General features: G+C 42.2%; 1 protein-coding gene across 1 annotated transcript; it reads left to right on the top strand.

Annotated features, from left to right (window-relative positions):
- Positions 1-18,502: 18,502 nt before the first annotated feature.
- LRRC30 (leucine rich repeat containing 30) lies at positions 18,503-19,546 on the top strand. The gene is given in 1 exon segment (XM_014938478.1): positions 18,503-19,546. A coding segment is annotated over 1 exon segment (1,044 nt).
- The last annotated feature ends 270 nt before the right edge of the window (positions 19,547-19,816 follow it).

Below are 19,816 nucleotides of genomic sequence, written 5' to 3'. Positions count from 1 at the left end.
TCTGGTGCTGAAGGCAGTGGGTCCAGCCGCCTCCTGCCTGACTGCTGGGGGGAAGGCATCAAGGGCTGCAGCAAAGAGCTCTGCCAAGGAGACATGGGCAGGAGTTAGGAGAGCACAGAAGCACCATCACTGATTGTTCTTGCACAGGGGGTGTGCAGGATCCTTTCCCGATCTCAGTAGAAAAGACACAACACCAAACAGTGAAATTAAAGTGTTTTAATAACAAGATACTAATAAAAAGAGAAATATAGGTAGATTCTTAGATTGCTTCATCCTGGGAATGTTGCTTTCATATGGCATTGGACAGACCTGATGCAACCAGCATAGTTGCCCCAGACCCCATGTTTTGAAATTAAATATGGAACTATCTTGTTACATTGTGGTAAATATATCACATGCCTGGACCATGCCTAGACACCTGAATATGAAAACACTTCTTGTAACTCGTCTCCTCATAGCTACCGAGCAGGAAATCATGCCTGCAAAGGATGGCATGGTTTGGAAACAGGTTAATAGAGGTGCATTGGTTCCAAATCGCAAAATAAGAGGTGAAGTTTTTCTGTTGATTGATTTCTGCTGTTTTCCTACTAGAACTGACTCATTGGCATCAATGGTGTCAAAGGCAAGACTCAGCACGTTTTCTGTGAGCAGCTCACAGGCTGGAAATTGTGATTACTGTCCAACAGGAATGATTGGATGGTACACTGTAGTATGGCAAATATATTCCTCCCCAAAAATCACAGCAAATTCACATTAATTTTTCTTTTGTTGAAAAAAAATGGAACCCATAGGCAACAAAGAATACAACACCATCACTACTGGTAATCAGCAACAACCCTTCCATAATGGTTCCCACTCTGGGCATGGGGCTTTTCCTTGCATTGTGATAAAACTGTTCGCAAGAGCTTGAAGGCTCCAGTAACCCATGCAAGCAAAGGAACAGCCACAGTCAAGATCTTCAGAGGCATCTATAACAAGCGTTAACAGCAGCAAAAATCTCACTGATCATCTCCAAAACTGATCTTGGAGTTGTGGGAAGAACCTGTGGGACTTGAAGGATCCCAACCCACCACTATTAGGAAGGGGAGAGAATATAACTTGGCCCTCACAGGGACACGCAAGCGCAATGGCATTTAACTTTTGCTCCTAACATCTCAGATAGCTCTGAAGGGATAGAGAATTTGTAAAATATTTTAGCTCATACTTTTAAACCACAATTAATTTGTGAGAGTTGAATAAAGTTTGTGACTAATTTTTGCTTCCTTATTATTTTGCAAAAAGTATTAAATAGGAGTTAATCAGTTAATCATACCTTCTGATCTTTTCTTCAGTGAATTTGCATTTCTTCTCAAGTGTGGTCGAGTGTGCAGTTGGGAAAAGACCTGTAGGACATTAGTGGTGTTCCGGTGGTTGAGCTTTTAACAGCAAGAGCTGAAATTTTGCTTCCCAGAGACATACACCTGCCTATGCAAAATCTATGTTAAAAGAAAACATCTTGATGTGAGATTAGTGAGGTTTCATCACTTTTTTTTGGTAGAATGTCTAGAGATAAAGCAAGAAACAGAACTTCAAGAAAGCAGAAGATGAAAGCCTTAAATATGTGACCTCAGTCCAACTTATGGAACAATGAACATCTCCAATTGTCTTCTGTAGCTTTTAAAATGAAGTCATTTACTTCTACCCCTAAGCATGAATTTGATGTCAGCTTTAAACTTCTGTTATAGAAATTTGCCATAGAACCTAATTCAAGAGGCAATTTAACTTTATTAATGTGGGAGGAAATATGCGCATAATGCAAGCTATTTTTTAATCCTAACTACCATTCCTGATATTGCAAGAAAGTGTCTTACACCTATCTGGAAAGCCATCATTAGCAAACTGAATAATTTATCACTTCCAATTTTCAACAATTTAGCCCTGCCTAAGATGGCAACCAGAAGCCATTTAAAAAAAATAATAATCCAGATACTATGTCATGTTTCTAATTTGAGGAAGAGTAGGAGTGTCCTAATGTGAGGTTCAGGGAGCATCATTTCAAAACCAGCACTCACTCTTCCTGCCTATAAAAGCAGGTGGGTATGCTTACATGTACTTCAACTGAATTTTCACAATTGGATAAAAAAACAATAATGTAGTCTGGAAATCTCTGTGTTTCACCTTTCTAATGCTATTTAGAAAGATCCTCTGTTACTCAAACATTACCATTAATAGATAGAATGGAAGCAGAGTTAATGCTTACATTTTACCTTTAAAATCAACTCTGCATTATGTGAAGTGTATGATTTTTTTATTAAATACACTTACATTGAATTAACTACAGGTAGTTATGGAATTAGTTTTTAAGTTACGTTCAAAGAATAGCCTGACTTGAAAGACAGAGGAAATAAGATGCCCGATTAATTCATAAATAAATAAATATGGGCTAAAGGAAAAGCTTATTGGGCTATTGTATTTTAATTACTGCCAAGTTAAATTGCACTGGCTAGAACTTGTTTTCTGATTCCCTTTCTACTTACATAGCTAGCTACAGTGCAAAGTCAGTGTTAAATGCTACTGGGTCTGACAGTAGCATTTGCTGTCTCTTTTGTGCTGTATAAACAAATGCTCATCAGTGAAGAAGCAGTCTAGCATTTTTTAATATCTAGCGAGGTATCAGCTCCACTTTAAAAAGAATTATAATTAAAAATTCATGAGATAGTGGAAATATTTAGAATCCAAATTGCATAGCAAGAAGAGACAACTGTCTATGTAAATATTCTACGCATGATGGATGGATTGTCAGGCTGTATTTACTAAGGTAGTGTTTCTGTGTAAACTCTGATGCTAATTAGAGGTTTGTTTTGGAGAAGGAGAGGCAAAGCCAATCAGTTTGAGGAGGGGGGAGCTTAGGAGGTGAGCTCTCTAGCTCGTCTTTGACTTCAATCAAGAAATGCCTGTGTTTAAACAAACGAAACCGTTATCAGGCTTTAGTCAATGGTTATCTGCAGAGACACCGCAGTGCTGTATTTACCATTCCTGGATTCCTCCCCGCACATTTCTCATCATCTGCAGGGAGCAGACAGAGACGCCGTCTTGCGAGTGGCAATTAAAATTCTTCCCCATCTTCAAAAACTCCCTTCTCCTTCCCCTTTCCCTTCCATTATCGCGCAGCCCGAGCTGACCCCGCTGCAGGTACTCCCAGGAATGCACACACCCCCTGGGAAGAGGCACCATCAACCCGAAGATAACGTTTGTATCTCATCTTCAGCTGCCCATGAAACCAGCGCTTTCTTGCTTTTTCAGGCTTTCTCATTTGTAAAAGTAGGGGAAAAAAAACCCTCCCTGACTGGTATCTTGTGCACAATACAACCAAGCAAACATTTTTTTTTTTTTTTTTTTACTTCAAGGGTTTTTTTAAAAACACTAGCAAGGAACAGGAAAAATAGCTATTATTGGCGTAGGATTTTTTATAAAATATCAGGAACTACAAAAGATTGAAAGTTGCTCTGTTGAAGAGTGACTGAAAATGAGCCAATTATAAAATAAACAAGTCAACACGTAGAGTTTACACAGTGATTTTTGGTGAATACTTTATATTATAACATTTCCAAAGTACTCTATGAACTCTGTAAGTTGATGATACAAACAATACCAGATTCAATTATTTGACATGAAAATGAAGCCACAAACACAAGACGCTACAGGGGAAAAAAAAAACCCACAACTTTAAATCCCAAACCAAATCACTGACTTGTAGGTTAAGGATTTCCTAATAAGATTTTTTTTTTTAGCACCAGTTCGGCTTTCAGACGCTGATAAGTTATTTGTGATGAGGCTGTACCTTGGCGGATTGTGTTCTTATGGAACACCTTATTTGGCTTTTATTCAAACTTTTAATACTAATACAAGTGCTGTGTTTGTTTTAAAAGTGGAGAAGTACTTAAAGCATATTGAAGACAAAATGCTTGCAATAAGAAGTTAATTGTTAAAAACAACAAATATGAACTACACTTAACTAATTTAATGGCATTTCACTCTCAAGATCTGAAAATCTTACCAGGGACAGAAATGTTCAGTAAGCTCCAAGTTTGACTGATTTCCTGCTGCAGTGATTTAAAAGAGCCACGGGATGGCGCTGTGAAACTGCAAGTCAAAGCCTTTCATCCCTTTCCTCCTGACACCCAGTCCGGCTGCGGCAATCAAATCAGTGCCACCTGTATTCGCAAAGCCAAGCCCACCAGCTGCCTCTTTGCTGGTAACTTTTTGCACTTTTCACACCTTTCACAAAGCAAATCCGACACCCCAGGTTGGGTTTTCCTGAGACCCTACAGCTGCAGAGTGGGGCTTGGTGCTGACCGTCCCCGGCGGGAGGCTGCCCAGCTTTGGGTGCTTCAGGCAGACAAAACAGTCACTCTGCTGGAAAAAATGATGAGGCAGGCTGTCTGCAGGGGAGTTTTTCCTGCTCCTGAACAGTTTAGCATTAGCTTATTTCATAAAGCGTGAGTTTTACCCGTTTATTTTTCACCTGCCTTCTGTCACTTATTGGCTGCATCAACGTCCTCATCACACATGTAGTGCCTGAAAATTGACAGTATCAGGCTTATTTCACACACTGTTCTCCTGAGGGCGTTTCTGTCAGAAGCAGAGTGCAGAGAAGGTTGCAGAAGGGTGGGTGGGAGAGGGATGCAGGTGGGTGCAGAAGCTCACATGCAAGGTTGAATGCAAGCACAGTGGGTACCTCTTGGCTATAGCATTTCACTACATTTAAGGACATAATATCCACCTTTCGCTTCATCTAAACGCCACATTAGCCTCATCTCTTTGAAAAACAAAGAAAAATAACTTTAATGGAGCTTTTTAGTCCCTCAAAATTTCTAATATTGAATTCCTCCTGGTGCTATACTGAACTATAGCTTATTAGCATTTAACAAGCAGGAAGTTCATGGGTTTAATTGCTTTGCCAAGGTAACGGGTTTTACTTTTATATATTTTGTGTAATGTTGTGTAATACTGACAAAATAATAAATTCCACATCCCTTCCTGAAGCAAATCTCTCATTAAAGTCAGTTTGAACTTTACCACAGAAGAAAAAAAAAAAAAAGAAAAAAAAGTGAATGACTAAGCCTGGAATTTGGAATGACCACGTGCCAGACCTTGCAGCAGCGACTGCAGCGAAGCCAACAAAAGCCAAAGAATTTTGCTTGAGATGAAATCTTTTGCTGGCAGTAAATACTTAATAGACAATTGTTACTAAAAAAGACAATCTAGGGAAGCTAATAGCTGTTCAGTTTAAATTCAAATGTCTTTTTTTTTTTCTGTAATACATATTTTAAAACACCTGTCTTTAAAATAAAGTTCATTTTCATGCCCATGTGAATTGGCTATGTGTTATGAACAAGCCTTTCCAAGAATGTCTGAAATATAACAGTTATCATGACAATTTTCAATAAATCTTTCCTGGCTGGGATTCTCAAAGGAAGAGAAACTAAATGATGATTGAATTATCCTTTTATCTCTAAAAGTGATCTTTCTCAATCAGGACGGAGGCACTGTGAGAAGATGGGTTTGGAGTGTTTACATTTCTGCTGTCATGATTCCCCCTATTCTCTGAAAAGCCAACGCCCCAAATTTCTACTTTATGGATGAGATTTCAGAGGGCAGAGGTAGAAAATGGCCAGTGACTCGATGAGGGGGCTAGCGTACAGGGTAGTGGTAGCCATACAGCAGCTATACTCCTCTTGCAGAAATGCTGGAGAGGCAGAAATGCACCTGTTTTAAAACCAAAGTGGAATTGACCAGCGTGACATGGATACAGGGCAGGTAAACTGGGAGTTGCACGGCTAAAGCGGGAGTAACACCTCCGAAATGAAGGCTCCGGGTCACAAGAAGTATCCAACGGCTCTGCCTCCAGCTACCAGGTACCCAACAACATCTATGCCACTTGGCAGAGCGTGTCTGGGCTACCTGCTCTCTCTCTGCTTTGCCTTCTTCACCTGCAGAGGCAGAGGATGAAGAGGCAGCTGTAAGTCAGCCCATGATCTGAAGGCAGGCCAGATGCTGCTTGTGAAGCCGAATGCCCCTCTCTGGCCAGGGGACACCCACTCAACACCTTTCGCAGAGAGCTGAACGTGTTATTTCTATGTTTCCAAATAGCATCACCTGTTTTACAAACAGAAAAGTACATACATGCTATGGCTTTTTAGTTTCTCCAAAAAAAAAGGCTGTGCTTCTCAGGCAGTCCCAGTCCCTCTGGAAGAGCAAGGAACAGAGTCAGAGCCAGTGGTGGGCAACGCTCTAAGCCACTGAGTGATGCTAAAGATCCCACTTTTAACACCTCTCTGAATTAAAGATATTCTCACAAAATGTCACAGCATTATAACTGGGTTCAAGTCTTATTTTTTCCAATCTGAATGCAAGCAGAATGTGAATATTTCCTGAAGACACACATCATTGACATATTTTAATCACATAATCATTTGAGGCAGTGAATAAAATCACAACTACCGAACTATACATGTTTTGGTATATTTAAATGCATATTCTTATATAAATGATGAAGTATTTCAGTGGCCCCTGTATGCTCTACTGGGATGCTCAGTAGTTTAGAGAGGAGAAATCTCACAAACAAATCTAACAGCAGCGAACTCTCCGCAAAGCCTGGTTCCTGCACACCAGTGTCATCTGCATATTTCTTAAAAGTCTTTGAATTAATATGTTAAATATTTATACTGTGACTCCTTTTCCTAGCTTTTGTCAGGAATTAATGGCTTTCAGTTAATAAATTATATCACGTACATTTAATAACTTCAGCAGTGTGTGCAAATCTCTGTTCCATGAAGCTGTAGAGACTCACACATTTCTGTCCTAACTGCCACGACAACGGAACAAATTCAGTGGATGTAGTACAGTTATTTACCATTAAAATGTCAACAGAGAGTTTAAATGAAGTGAAATTAGCTGTTCAGGTATAGCTTTCAATTAATCAGTAGGCAGAGCTCTTTCTAAATATTGGAAGGATGGAAGGGTGATTGTAAGAGTGTTTTAGAAGGCTCCCCCATTTTTTGGCTTTGAGATAAGTGTGAATGTTTAAGATGCAAAGCCAGGGGGTCACATTCCAGCTGAGAATTAACAGGTGTGACTTCCAAAATAAACAACGTTGACTGACATTGATTCTGAATTTGGCCTGTTGTTTAGAAAATGGTTTTGGCTGGTTAAGGCCCCAGAATACAAAATACCTTCACACAGTCACAGGTGTTCTCAAATTATCTGAATGTAATGGATTGCATAAAAATGTTATTTAATTATAGAACATAAGAATTTTCAGAATTGTGCTGTAAATACAGAGTGTGGCTCTATACCTCATGAAAACAGTGGTCACCTACAAAAAGATATAACCAGAGGTTGTAGTAATATTTAGCACGATGTTGATTTTTTAAAAAAACTTTTTTTCACTATATCACTGCATCACATGTATTCTTCATGTCTGAAACAAAGCTCCTCTGTCAGCACTTGTGTTGGAAGCCCCCAAATTGCCTAAATGCCTCAGGAAGCCTTTGTCAGGGGCCAGTCTTGCCTTTAAGTGAACACAGAGCAGGAGCCAGAGCTCTGCCATGGCAAATGTGGCACTGCCAAAGCTTATGCCTCACCTCAGCTGTGCATTGCAAATTATGGTCATGGGTGGCTTGAGAAGGAACCCCCATGGAGCACATCAGGAGGAGGCCAGGGATTATTGTCTTGCCCAATTCTACTTCTTTTTTTTTTTTTTTAAAGAGCTGTAATAGTAAAAATTTATACTTCCTGCAAGCTGTACACATAGTAGTGGAAGAAATATAGACCTGCTCACATCAGAGAGTAAGAGAACACAATCTCCCTTCAGCTGGAGGGGAACAGATTTAGATTGGAGATTAGAAGGGGGTTCTTTACTGTGAGGGTAGTGGAGCACTGGAACAGGTTGCCCAGGGAGGTGGTTGAGGCCCCATCCCTGGAGATATTCAAGGAGAGGCTCGACGGGGCCCTGGGCAACCTGGTCTAGTTGGGGGTGTCCCTGCTGACTGCGGGGAGGTCGGACTAGATGACCATTGGAGGTCCCTTCCGGCCCGGGAAATTCTATGATTCTATGATTCTATGATTCAGAAGCTACTCAGGAAGAAACTGCCTCCTCTCTGTTGCACTGTCAAATGCCATTGGTTGTTTCCTGTGGTAAAAACACCGAGGGAATCCGCAAGACTTTCCTAATGAGAGCAAAGTGGGAAAAAAGTTTGCCTGGCTGTGAAAAGAGAGAGAGAAGCTGTTAGTCTATCGCAGCTGATACTCTCACAAATCAGTGGTGCAGAGCTGTGCCTATTACACAGCAACAGAATCTCACACAAAATTAGTTACTGTTTTTTGCAGCAGATGTTATATGCTGCACATAGGCAACTCAAATGACAGTCCCTCTTCCAATGCTTTTCAGTGATTACCTGGAGAGTTCAATAAGTTATCCGGATACCGCTTCTGCAAGGACATGTTATGGTTGTATACCGCTGCTAATGGAGAATTCTCCTTAATTTATGACTTCTACCTTTACAACATTTTTTTCTTCATTCAAAGCATTTATTTGAAAATTAATAAAGCATGTAAGCATTATAGTAATAGATAAGATTTGTTTATGAGATTTACTGAGGAGAGTTTGGGCTGACATAAATAACATGTCTAACTAGTCGATTATTGTCCTTCCCAGAAGATTGATCCAGGAAAACATCAGCAATTATCAATATTAAAAGACTACATGCCATGTCCAGTGCTTTCCATTTTACCCATGTCCATACTTGTACACATCGTTTTGCTAATTAGACAAAACAAAAAAAAATCTGTTTGGCATCTGGATCTTTTTTTTTTATGAGACCTGTCTGGTGCTCAGTCCCTTCCATCCTGTCTTCAGCAGCAAGGTAGCAGCAGGTGCCTCAGATGAAGGCAAACCTACATCAGATTGGCAGGTCCTTAGACTGTCCTCCGGTTTAGTTTAGTTTCCTAGTCCTCATCAGCTACAGCCTGGCTCAGTCCCTGGAGCCTGAGATGTTTTCTACAGCCTTTGATAACACTGGCAGGTGAAATCCTCCCCAAAAATCTGCATAATTCCTAAGTCTGTGTGTTGCTCTATCCAAATTTGTGGCCTCCCTTTTTGCTGTGCCTACCTGTGTGCTTCTTTCTTCCCATGCTTCTTACAGGCTTAGCAATTTATAACAGCTTTGAGCAGCATAGAACAACTCCCTCACTGTTTAAATGCTGATTCAGTGTAATTATTGCTCTTGGGTGAGTGCAATTTGCAGGATAATCATGCAGCTTTCTGTTGCTTACATTCACCTTTTCCCTCTTGTTTAGGAGGCAGCCTTGTTCAGCACAAACATTCATATAACTCATATATGAGAGGGCATATCCTTGACTTATCATCATCTGTGATTTTTTTCACTTGACAGGTTGAAAAATGCGTACACCTATTTTCTCTGATGGTTCCCTTATCACCGTGGGCCTTCCTGAGGCTAAGTCTGCTCAACCATTCAATTTTGATTCTGGAAGCAATGTTAAGGCCATTAGCTGTGTCCACATAAGGATGCTGTTATAAAACTTGACATGCTTATTAATCATAAATTCAGTAGACATTCTGCTTCAACCTTTCTAGGGTCTGCTTATGCTTCATTTATGATGTAAAGTGAGGGTTTGGGGGGAAGGTGGTGTATTTTTAGATCAGTATTTATGTCAGGTAGCAGACAGTGCTCAGTATTTCCATATCAGTTTCCACCCAAGGAAGAGCATTTAGCTCTTTTCCACTTGTATTGCACATAGTTTGCTCCAGTGCGACAGTGAAAAAGTGCAGTTAGAGAAGTTAAAGAGCGGGTGGCTGCAGACAAATGTTCACTCTGCCTTATCAGTAGGGGAATATCACTGTTCCTTTGTCACCATATATTACCCAATATTACTCCAGCATCATGACACCATCATTTGAGGGGTAGGTAAAAACAGCATATTAAGAAATATTTTTCTTGCTGCTCCGTTCCACCAGTGACTTTTCAAGTGAAGCTGCCAAAATGTATATTCCTGAAATGTTACCTGTCTAAACCCATAGAGCACTGGTGGTTTCCAGGCTGCTGGTTAAATACACCTCAGGAAGATTGTGTGTATATATTCATTTCTGGATTGCCAGACTGACTCAAGATACTTGTAACAAATTGTGCGTTCAGCCTGGATTCATGAAATGGCTTAGCAAAGTTCATTAGCCTTGGAAAACTTGAATTCATTTTCATGGATGAGGGAGAGAAACAGACTGCAACCCTCTGCTAGCATCTGCCGGCACATTGCTCTGAGCCCACCAGCCCAGGTTATGTCTGCATCCAGCCCTGGCTGCAGATAAGATTTCTTATCATGTGGAAAACAACTGGCTGCAACTCTGTTATAATTGTATTTTCCTCTGATTGCCTACATTTGTTCAAATCCAATAAACTAAAAGTGAAATGCAGTGAGGCAGAAAACATGTAGATCAGCACCAAAGATAATGTGAACGCACTGGCCTGTGAACCGAGGCTCCTGAATTTTGCACGTGTAGGGGAGTTGGAGACAGCAGGAGAGGAGGTCAGATTTAAGGCCACAGCATGGGAAGAGACAGTATGGGTCACCAGGTCTAGTCTCCCGATCTCACAGGCAACCATATCATAGAATGCCTTTCATCAGTTTATTGAGCTCTGGGCGTAGTAAATTTTCATGACAAATGCACAGGCTGCCACTGTTGTTTCAAATCCTCTGCAAATATTGCTTGTCATCTTCCCCGGTCCAGAAAGATAAGATTAAAAATAAAATACTCCAACCCCTTGCCCTGCTTACTCCAAACACAACCTTCTGTTTTAATTTCAGTTTAAAATTTCGGTATTGCCATTTGCATTCTTTTTGAGCTAGGCTGCGTTTTCCACCTTTTTGAAAAAAACTTGCCTTGTTGTTAGCTGACCTGGCCACACATCAGAGCATCAGTGCTCACCTTCCGCCTACCTCCACGGCAGCCAAATGTGCTGTCCTTCCACCTCAGGTGGAATCATTAATTGCATTATCCTGTCTTCCCACTGTCCAATAAGTGCCGAAACCCCACGGCTGAACACCACAATTAATCTCTTGTGATGTTCAGGTACAGAACAGATTCATGTTTGATTCTCTCTATTGGGAAGTTTCTCATTAGAGGTTGTAAAATAAGAAAGATGACCATTATGGGTGGGCCTTTCTTCTCCTTTCTTTTTTCCTTTGCCCGTACTTGAGCTTGAAGATCTTATTTTCCCTTTGATTTGCTCTATTTTATTACTTTTAAGGTAACTTTTTTATGCAAGTTGCTATTCATGTGCTTTTTTCACCTACTGGGCTACATCTTCTGGCTCCGGGCTGTGCTCTCTGCGATGCCCATAGCTCCCCTTAACTGCAACTTGACTCAGATCTCACCAGCCTTTGTTTGACCACGCAGTGACTCATATTGTTTCATAGGATTTCAAATATTGCTGTCATACTAATAATACCTAGATGCATTGCTTTAACGATTGCTTGAGAAGTTTTATTTGTTCATTTAAGCCCTTTGAAGCTAAGCATGCAATGTGTTTCCTTAAGTTAGAGCTTGGAAATTTAAAAGTCAAGCTATTAATTGTCAGCATTGAGTCTTCAAATGTCTAGAGGGATGTCTGCCCTTTCGTTTGATAATGTCTCTGATAAATCCCAAACTGAGACACTGCTATGTGTTTTAGGGAGTTTTAATTAGGTTCTGTTTTATCATTTATCAGGCATATGAAGGTAAATGCAGAGTTTCTTCTTATATCAGTAAAATTTGTGTAAGAGTCATGGATCTGGGATTAAGGCTCCACAGCAGCTTTGATTGAATTATTTCCTAAGTTCTTTTTTGCAATCATTATCGTAATGGACTCTGGATGGAAATACCTAAACCCCTTCACACTGGGTCACATTGATTTGCAGTGCTGATTTACCAAATTTCATGAGGACTAAGATAAAAAGGGCTTGTGCTTTCAATTGGAGAGGCACGCATTTCTTTTAAACACAAAATCAGGCATGAAAAACTGGATCATTTGGTGTTTGATTTTATTTCTAAAACAAGTTTACAACTTCCCTCTGGCTTTGTCCCTCAAGACTTTTTGATATGGCAGCATTTTCAACACACTTAAGTGATTAGAAGAAAAAAGAGCAGCAATAGGTAAGGTTCAGTCGCCTGGTCTTTACTGTGGCACGCAGAGCCCCACGGAGCCAGGACACAGACACATTCACACCAGCAATGCCTGGGGAGAATTACTTATTTTAAAATCAGTCTATCAAAATCAGAATATTGGCAGATTGAGCAGGGAGAGTCTGTAAGATTCTCACTAGATAATGCTGAATTAATGGTCTAGCTGAAATCCCATCTGTCTCTAAACTACAGCTACTGCACTTAGGACCCCATGGAAATGCTTCTCTCTGGTCAGGACCCTCAGGGTCATCTCTGCCTTTTGTATCCAGATTCCAGAAAAGGAGGTAACTACAGTGACCCATTAAATGTAAAATACTTAAACAGTCTTTGGAGGAGAGACTGGGAGTTCTGCCAGCAGACCATAGAGTCATGCTTATTTTTGGATTCACTGCATCCATAGATGTTTAAGAAAACTCTGCTAATTTGAGCAACAGCTTTAGGAGAGGTGGGGTTATTCCCCACCAGAGTGACATGTAGCTCTTGGTCACAGGATGCTGAGCTGAACCTGCTCCAGGTACTGAAATAAGTCTGGAGGAGTTGTCATCTGAAAGACAGAAAGAGACAAAGGAAAGTGTCGAAGCATTCTGTATGAAGGCCAGCTGAGTAGGTATGTGATGGACACTTAGACTATCTGATTCCTTCTGCAGGACATGCCAAGAAACACCACTTTTTAGATCAGACTAGATTTAGGCAAGGAGAATTCAGGATCTCCTACATTCCACGAACTGCTGTTTTCTTTCTTATGATGCATTAAATGTAGCAAAATGACCTTCAAGAGCTCTGTGAAAAAAAGGACCCGTGGCAGAGGTGATGTGATACAGTTATACAAAAAGCTACTTCAGCCAGTTTGGAGAATCTGATCCAGCTTTTTTTTTCAGTTTGATTCAGAAAGCCACAGACCATGAGTATCATTTAGCAAACATTGCTAACAGGCATGTACAGGCTATTTTATGGGTGTTTATGAATGTAGATGTGACTGTTCATAAATGCAGTGATGAATAATTGAACAGCAAATGCTTTCTATACTGTAGTGGTATCTTCCATATAATGGCTTCAAATATGGTTATAAATGGTGCCAAATCTGTCACCACACAGGCCATAAGAGGAGGAGAAGGCTGAGATAGAGAGGCTGTGCACAGATGACTAAATAAGGCAGGAAAGGGTCCTCAGTGTACTCCTACCCTAGGACACGTCCATGTGCTGAGCTCGCCTTTCCCTGAAGAGGGGATGGGCAAACACCTAAGGCAAGTGGTTTCTGGCCATGCCCAGGAAAATGATCCAGGGCAAGGGGACAAACCAGTGCCCCAGAGGACACAGGGGATATCGCAGTGTAGGACTCTGAGTCACCTCTGTTTAATATAGCCAGACACACCAGCTGTTTGGCTTGTGTACACACAGGGAGATTATGGCAGAAGTAGGAGCTGACTAATCATTTATGCATATTCTAGAAATAAAACTTCCTGTAATTCCATGTAACATGGGAGTCGCTGCTGGCCCCTGCCTACTGGGAGGAATCGAGCCTGTCATTTCTAGTCTACATACACACAAATCCAAATCTTTCTCTTCTTATTCCGCAGTATGGGTAGTTTGAGCTTGTATCCTGTCAAGATGTCTGCAGAAAAACTTTGCCAAAGCTCTCGTTAAATAAGCCGCTGCACAGGCAGTCGTTCACCTCCAGGTCCAATTCTTCATGGGTCAGGCAATCCAGCAGCTCCGCATGGGACCTTAATAAAACATTCCAGGAAAGCTCCAGGGACATACAGGCATTAAAGGCTGTTAACAGCACCGTAATTAAAAACAAATTAACAGGAAATCTGAAATTGCCTTAAGGATTGTTCCTGTCTTGTGTCACATCTCATAAATCTCAAATTACCTTTGAAATCTGACTTCGAATTTCAGAATAGCTGCAAGATCAACAAACCACTACAAAGTAGTTAAAAATGTACAAAATTTGCTTCCTTAGCACTAAGACCGGAGGATATCTTTGATGGTCTGTGTGGCACTGACACTTTTAAAACCCTTTATTTACTTCAGAGGAAAGGAACAGCACAAGAGAAGATGGTTCAGTAGTTGCAATTGTATTTGTAGTGGATGTATCTCTGTCATGACTGTTGATTTCTGCTGAACTTGAAACAGTTTAACCCTTTTTAGCCAAAGCATCCTTCCTGTCACAGGAAGGGTTAGGTAGTTTCTGCATCCTCATTTAGCCAGGTGTTTATCATAATACCTAGATAATGAATGAAAATGAAAATTTCTTCCAAAAGAGTATGGGCTGAACTTCCCAGCATTTTCCAAAAGGCTATGCTTAAAGATTTAAACTCATTATAGTAGCACATTTTGTTAATAAAGGTGAGCCAGAGGAACCATATAAAATTTTGACTTGATAGAGAACATGAAATTTGCCACAAAACCAATTAGGAACCTATAGGTACATGCTCATGAAACTACAGGCAGCTATTGCATGCTTACCAATTTAAAATATTGGTAAGGATAAAATAGATTAGGTTTTGCAGGAAAACCAAATTTAAATTCAATGTGTCAAGATGGCTATGGTTTCATTAAAAGCCTGATGCTATTGGATATTTCATTAAAAGCTCAAATCCTGTGCAAAAATAATTATGTGATGATCTCAACTTTTATTTAAAAACAAAGCAATTGTCCAGCCTCCCCACATGGCTGCAGAGAAAAGCTTGAAAATGTTTCCCAAGTGTACTCTAGAGATGCCAAACCTGCAGGCAAATAAAAGAGCCCTAGATAAAATACCTTAAAATTTCAGGTCTTTGTGTACTCATCTTTCAGGTTTTTTCAGGACTGACAATCCTGCTTTCTTCAAAAAAATAAAAAAGAAAAAATCTAATAATTTTCATTGTCAAAGAACATCATAAAATATAGCTTGTCATTTTTGTCAGTGTACAGGGTTTTTATTATTGCTAATAGTGCAGTTTCTCGTATTATATTAGTTAGACTACAAAGTCCTTCAGCAAGTTTTGGGTCATTTTGTTCCCCCCCCACACTAAAATTTTTGTTTAATCCACGAAGCAATGATCAACTGCACTGTATCATGTAAATCCCACCGAATTGTTTTGGGTTTTTTTTTTCAAAACTTGCCAAACTTCCACACACAAAATTAATTTCTGCTTTCTGCCAGGCTGTGTCGACACAGGTCAGTGTTTCGCTGGCCTGGATACCTAAAGAGGAGCCCAAAGAAACCAGTCTGTGCCCCCAGCACAGCACGGGGCAGGGCAGGGCACCAGGAACTCAGAGAAAAGGGGACTGGAAAGCGTTGGAACAAAACCAGCCCAGGACTCCAACAAAAAACGACTGGTTTTGTTCAGAAATTTAGTTCCTGAGATGTCCAGATGAGGCCACTGTGGGTTTATTATACCCATTTCAAGAAAGGAATTTAATTTGGTTACCTCAGAGTTTCCCGTCCCCACAACTGCAAGCGTGCTCAATAGCCTGTTTTTCTGTTGGAGAACAAAGAAAAGGAAATGGTTATTTTTTTTTTCCCTTCACGCAGCAGTTACGGTACTTGCAGAGGCAGGAAGGGAACTGGACAATGGAAGCTGCAGATGTGGAATTTCTTTTTTAAATCTCCGCTGCTGCTGCTGCTGCCCGACAGGCCGTGGAGATAGAGCACTGCAAGAGCAGGAGATGCTGCCAGACGGGAGCAGAGCGAGCGCTCTCGTTTGATGGAGAGCCCCGGGTGAAGCTTTCCAACAACAGCTGGACCCAGACCGTACCGGGCTGTTATCACAGGCTTCGGTTTCGAATCGGCATCACAATGCAAAGCCAGGGAAGGGTACAGAGCCCTTTGGCTGAGTCACGTTGTTAGGAAATGGGGATTTCTGTGGTGAGAGGCCGGACCCGGCTCTGCCAAGTCCCCGGGCAGTGAACTCTAATGCGTTTTGGAGATGGGGACGATGTCCTCATCCAAAAATATCTGGCCAGCCAGGCAGAGGGGAGACTGTGGCTACAGGGAGACTGTGCTTCCTTTGTGTTTTGTTTTCAGTTGTTACTAAAAGTGACCTCCTGAAGGAGGAGCCCTGAAGGGACGGTGGGAACGTGGGCACGCACAAGGCCCGGTGGTAGGGAGACCTGTGGCAAGTTCCTCCTTCCAGTGGTGCCATTAAAAGAAAGGAAATGCACAACTTTGTAAATGTTCTCTAAAAGGCTTTTTTTTTTTCTTTTCTTTCCTTCATGTTTGCTGCTGCAGAAGAGAATGCCTTGTCCAAATCCATTTAAGCTGCCTGATAATAAGTGGTTTTTTAAGCACAGCTGGGCAGTCAGGGCTTGGGAGATGCTCTTTTTTTTTTTTTGCTTCTCTACCTGCGTGGGCTGAAGGGACACATTTTAGCCTGGGGTCCTCCTGTCATGAAATGCTGAATCTGGCCCAAGCTTGGCCTGCGTTGGGTTTCCTCTTCTCTCACGAAGCAGCCCCTCCGCCTACAGCAGCAGGGTTGTCTCCCCACGCTGGGCAGCACGTCTGGATGGTGGAGAACAAGAACAAGAGTCAGAGCTTACGGCTGCCATGGGATTTAATATAATGTTAGTTTGTAAGCAGACAAATATTGGCGGAAAGTGCTTGCGAGGGAGGGATCTGTGGCTCTCAGTCAGGCTGCCAACCCGCTCTAACCAAACAACTTCATCTAGACTCAGCCCTTTCCAGGCTCGTCCAGGCACTCCAGGGAACACAACATTTCAGCCTCAGGATCAGTTGTTTTCATGCCATGTGACCCTGTGAAGGGCATGTTTTAATTATGTGGCTCACTCATCTCGCCACCATCTCGCACTTATTGCTGTGGTCCTGGCTGCTCTGCTGCTGTAGGACTTGGCTCGATGGACACAGCCGCAGGGATGCTCCCTCTATCCCCTCTCCTCCCAGACAAGGGCAGCTCTGGGAGGAACCTGAGGCTGAAAAGAGACTGAGTGGTGCTCAGCAGTAGGAAGGGACTGCGGGGACTCAATCCACAGAGGTTGCTGGAGTGCCCCGACTCCCAGCTGCAGCTCCATGCATAGTCCTTAAGCACCTGAGCTAATAATGCAGGGTTTTAAGGTGAGGCTCTCAGAAATGAGGTTGTGGGGAGGGAGGGTACACCCACCATCATGTCTCTCGGGTAGCAGCAAAGCATCTCCATCGCCACAGATCCACTAAAGAGGAAAAACCCTGAAAGTCTTGTACTATTTGCTGCAATTTTCACCTGGTGCCCAAAGTTTTTGAGTATCCTTTTTAGGGTCCCTTTGATTTTAAACTCACTGTATATTCCTGTAGCAATACAATTTCCTTTCATCAGCAGAGCTTGCTTCAGCTGTTCTCGGGTATTATTATACCTCACTGCTTCCTTCCTCTCCCATCAGTCCTTCTATCCCAGAGTTAAATGTCATTTATAGTTCGAGCTATTTAACTGCTAGTCCCCCCGTACCCAAGAATAGCCCAGAAAGACAGGAAAGATCACGGGAAAAGGGATATAGAGTGGCTACATTTTCTGCAGCACAAAAGAACCAGGCCCCAAAAATCTCACTGATAAATGTGAAAGTAGCACAGGACATTTAAGACAGAGTAATTTGTGCAGAACTGCGTGGTATGACCGCTCACACTTGGCGACGTGGGTAGCGAGCAATCATCCAAGTGGGCGCATATACCGCTGGAAAATGTCACTGCTGCAGTGAAGGTGGTACCCTTTCTGAAAAGAAAGAGGCCTATCCTTACTACAAAGGGGATATAAAAGCTAACATTTTTTACAAGCATTAACATTTTCTTCTTTTTTTTCTCTTAACTAAAGAGAAAACAGGACTCACATAGAAGCCTTTACAAGCATTTTTTGCAGCGTGCAAAGTTTTCTGGTGGACTGGTAAATATTTCAGTGAAATCAGGAAGAATAAAATAAAAATGACTGTGAAAAGGTGCTTTACATCTGAATTGAAATGATGGCATCTTCGTTCGCTTGTTTTCTTCTGTAGCTTGTCTGCTTGTTTTTTTTGAAGTCACTCTTGTTAATTGTCCTGCAGCCATGGTATGTACCAGATATCCAAGAAAGCTGACATGGTGAAGTTATATACAGCATCCTTGTGACCTTTTTGCAGTGAAGACACATATCTGTCCAATAAAGCCCAGGCCAAATGACAGTGACAGCTGCCTTGTGGCATTCAGTTTGAATTGAACAGGTTTGCTCACAAGTCAGGAGCAAGTATTTCATTACAGACTGTGCACCAAGACCGTCATAAGCCCCCAAAAGTGAAACTTTCCCTCAGCAGCCATGGAAACTGCCTCGGTGGACTGAGATGCACTTCACAGGCTCCTCCTTGTCTCCTTGCTTTGACTTTCCCGCCTCCTGCAAGCTGTCATCCCCGGTTGGCATTTGCGTGTTGGTGTAGCACTTGCACAGGAAGAAAACCTCACTTCATCTCCCAGGAGGGATCCAGGGTGTTATGGGAACTGAGCACTCAAAGAACGAGCGGCGAAGCAGCATGGTTTTTCTGAGGAAAGGTCCAAAGTTGCCTGCGTGGGAAGATGCTCTTCTCTCAGGGAAAGAGCCTAAGTCACTGCTGAAACGGGGGTTGCGTTATGTCAGCTTGAGCCTCATAATGAAAGGGATGACCAGCACGCCTGACTTCTTGTGGGGACTGCCCGAGGTGCAGAAACTGAACCTTTCACGCAACCAGCTGGTGGTGATTCCTCCTTCGCTGGGGAAACTGGACAGGCTGGTAGTGCTGAACTTGGGTGGCAACTGCCTGAAGTGTCTGCCTAAAGAGATTGGGCTGCTGAGGAACCTGAAGGTCTTGTTCGTCAATATGAACTGCCTGACAGAGGTGCCAGCAGAGCTCAGCTTGTGCAGGAAGCTGGAGGTTTTGAGCCTCTCGCACAACTGCATCTCACAACTGCCTTTGAGCTTCACGGACCTGACAAGTTTGAGAAAACTGAACCTCAGCAACAACCACTTTGTGCAAATTCCCCTCTGCATTTACGCACTGAGGAACTTGGACTTCTTGCACCTAGGGTCCAACAGGCTTGAAAGCATCGCAGAGAGTGTCCAGTATCTGGTCAATCTGCAAATCTTTATCATAGAGAATAACAACATACGCAGCCTGCCACGGTCCCTCTGCTTCCTCACCACTCTGGAGTTACTAAACGTCGATTACAACGCCATACAGACTCTCCCAGATGACCTCTACCTGCTGCGCCGGCTGCAACGCATCGCGTGGAACCCCATGGACAAGGGCCTCCACATCGCCCACAACCCCTTGTCCCGGCCCCTGCCCGAGGTCGTCGAGGGGGGGCTGGATGTCCTCTTTAACTACCTCAGGGAGAAAAAGGAGCACAACTGAGTTTCCACTGAGCTTGGGATTAAGCCTGTCATCGAGACTCGGTCGTACCAGAGCTCTTTCCTGAACAGGCATTTCCACTTCATAACACTTGGATTTCGAAGACTGTGGATGGCTTTAGTAACGGTTGGCAGAAAGCAAGTAAAGTATGATGGTCTTGATTAAGCGTGTGAAGAGTAAACTTTCTAAAAATATTCACCTCTATGACCTTCAGTGGTGATATGTTTGGGTTGTTTTAGAAAAAAAAAACAAACAACCCACAAACCTATGATA

The sequence above is a fragment of the Calidris pugnax genome, unplaced genomic scaffold (assembly GCF_001431845.1).
Source record: "Calidris pugnax isolate Ruff unplaced genomic scaffold, ASM143184v1 scaffold13, whole genome shotgun sequence".
In the NCBI taxonomy this organism is placed as follows: domain Eukaryota; kingdom Metazoa; phylum Chordata; class Aves; order Charadriiformes; family Scolopacidae; genus Calidris; species Calidris pugnax.
The sequence above is the reverse complement of the archived record's forward strand: the minus strand, read 5'-3'. Positions and strand labels throughout refer to the sequence as shown.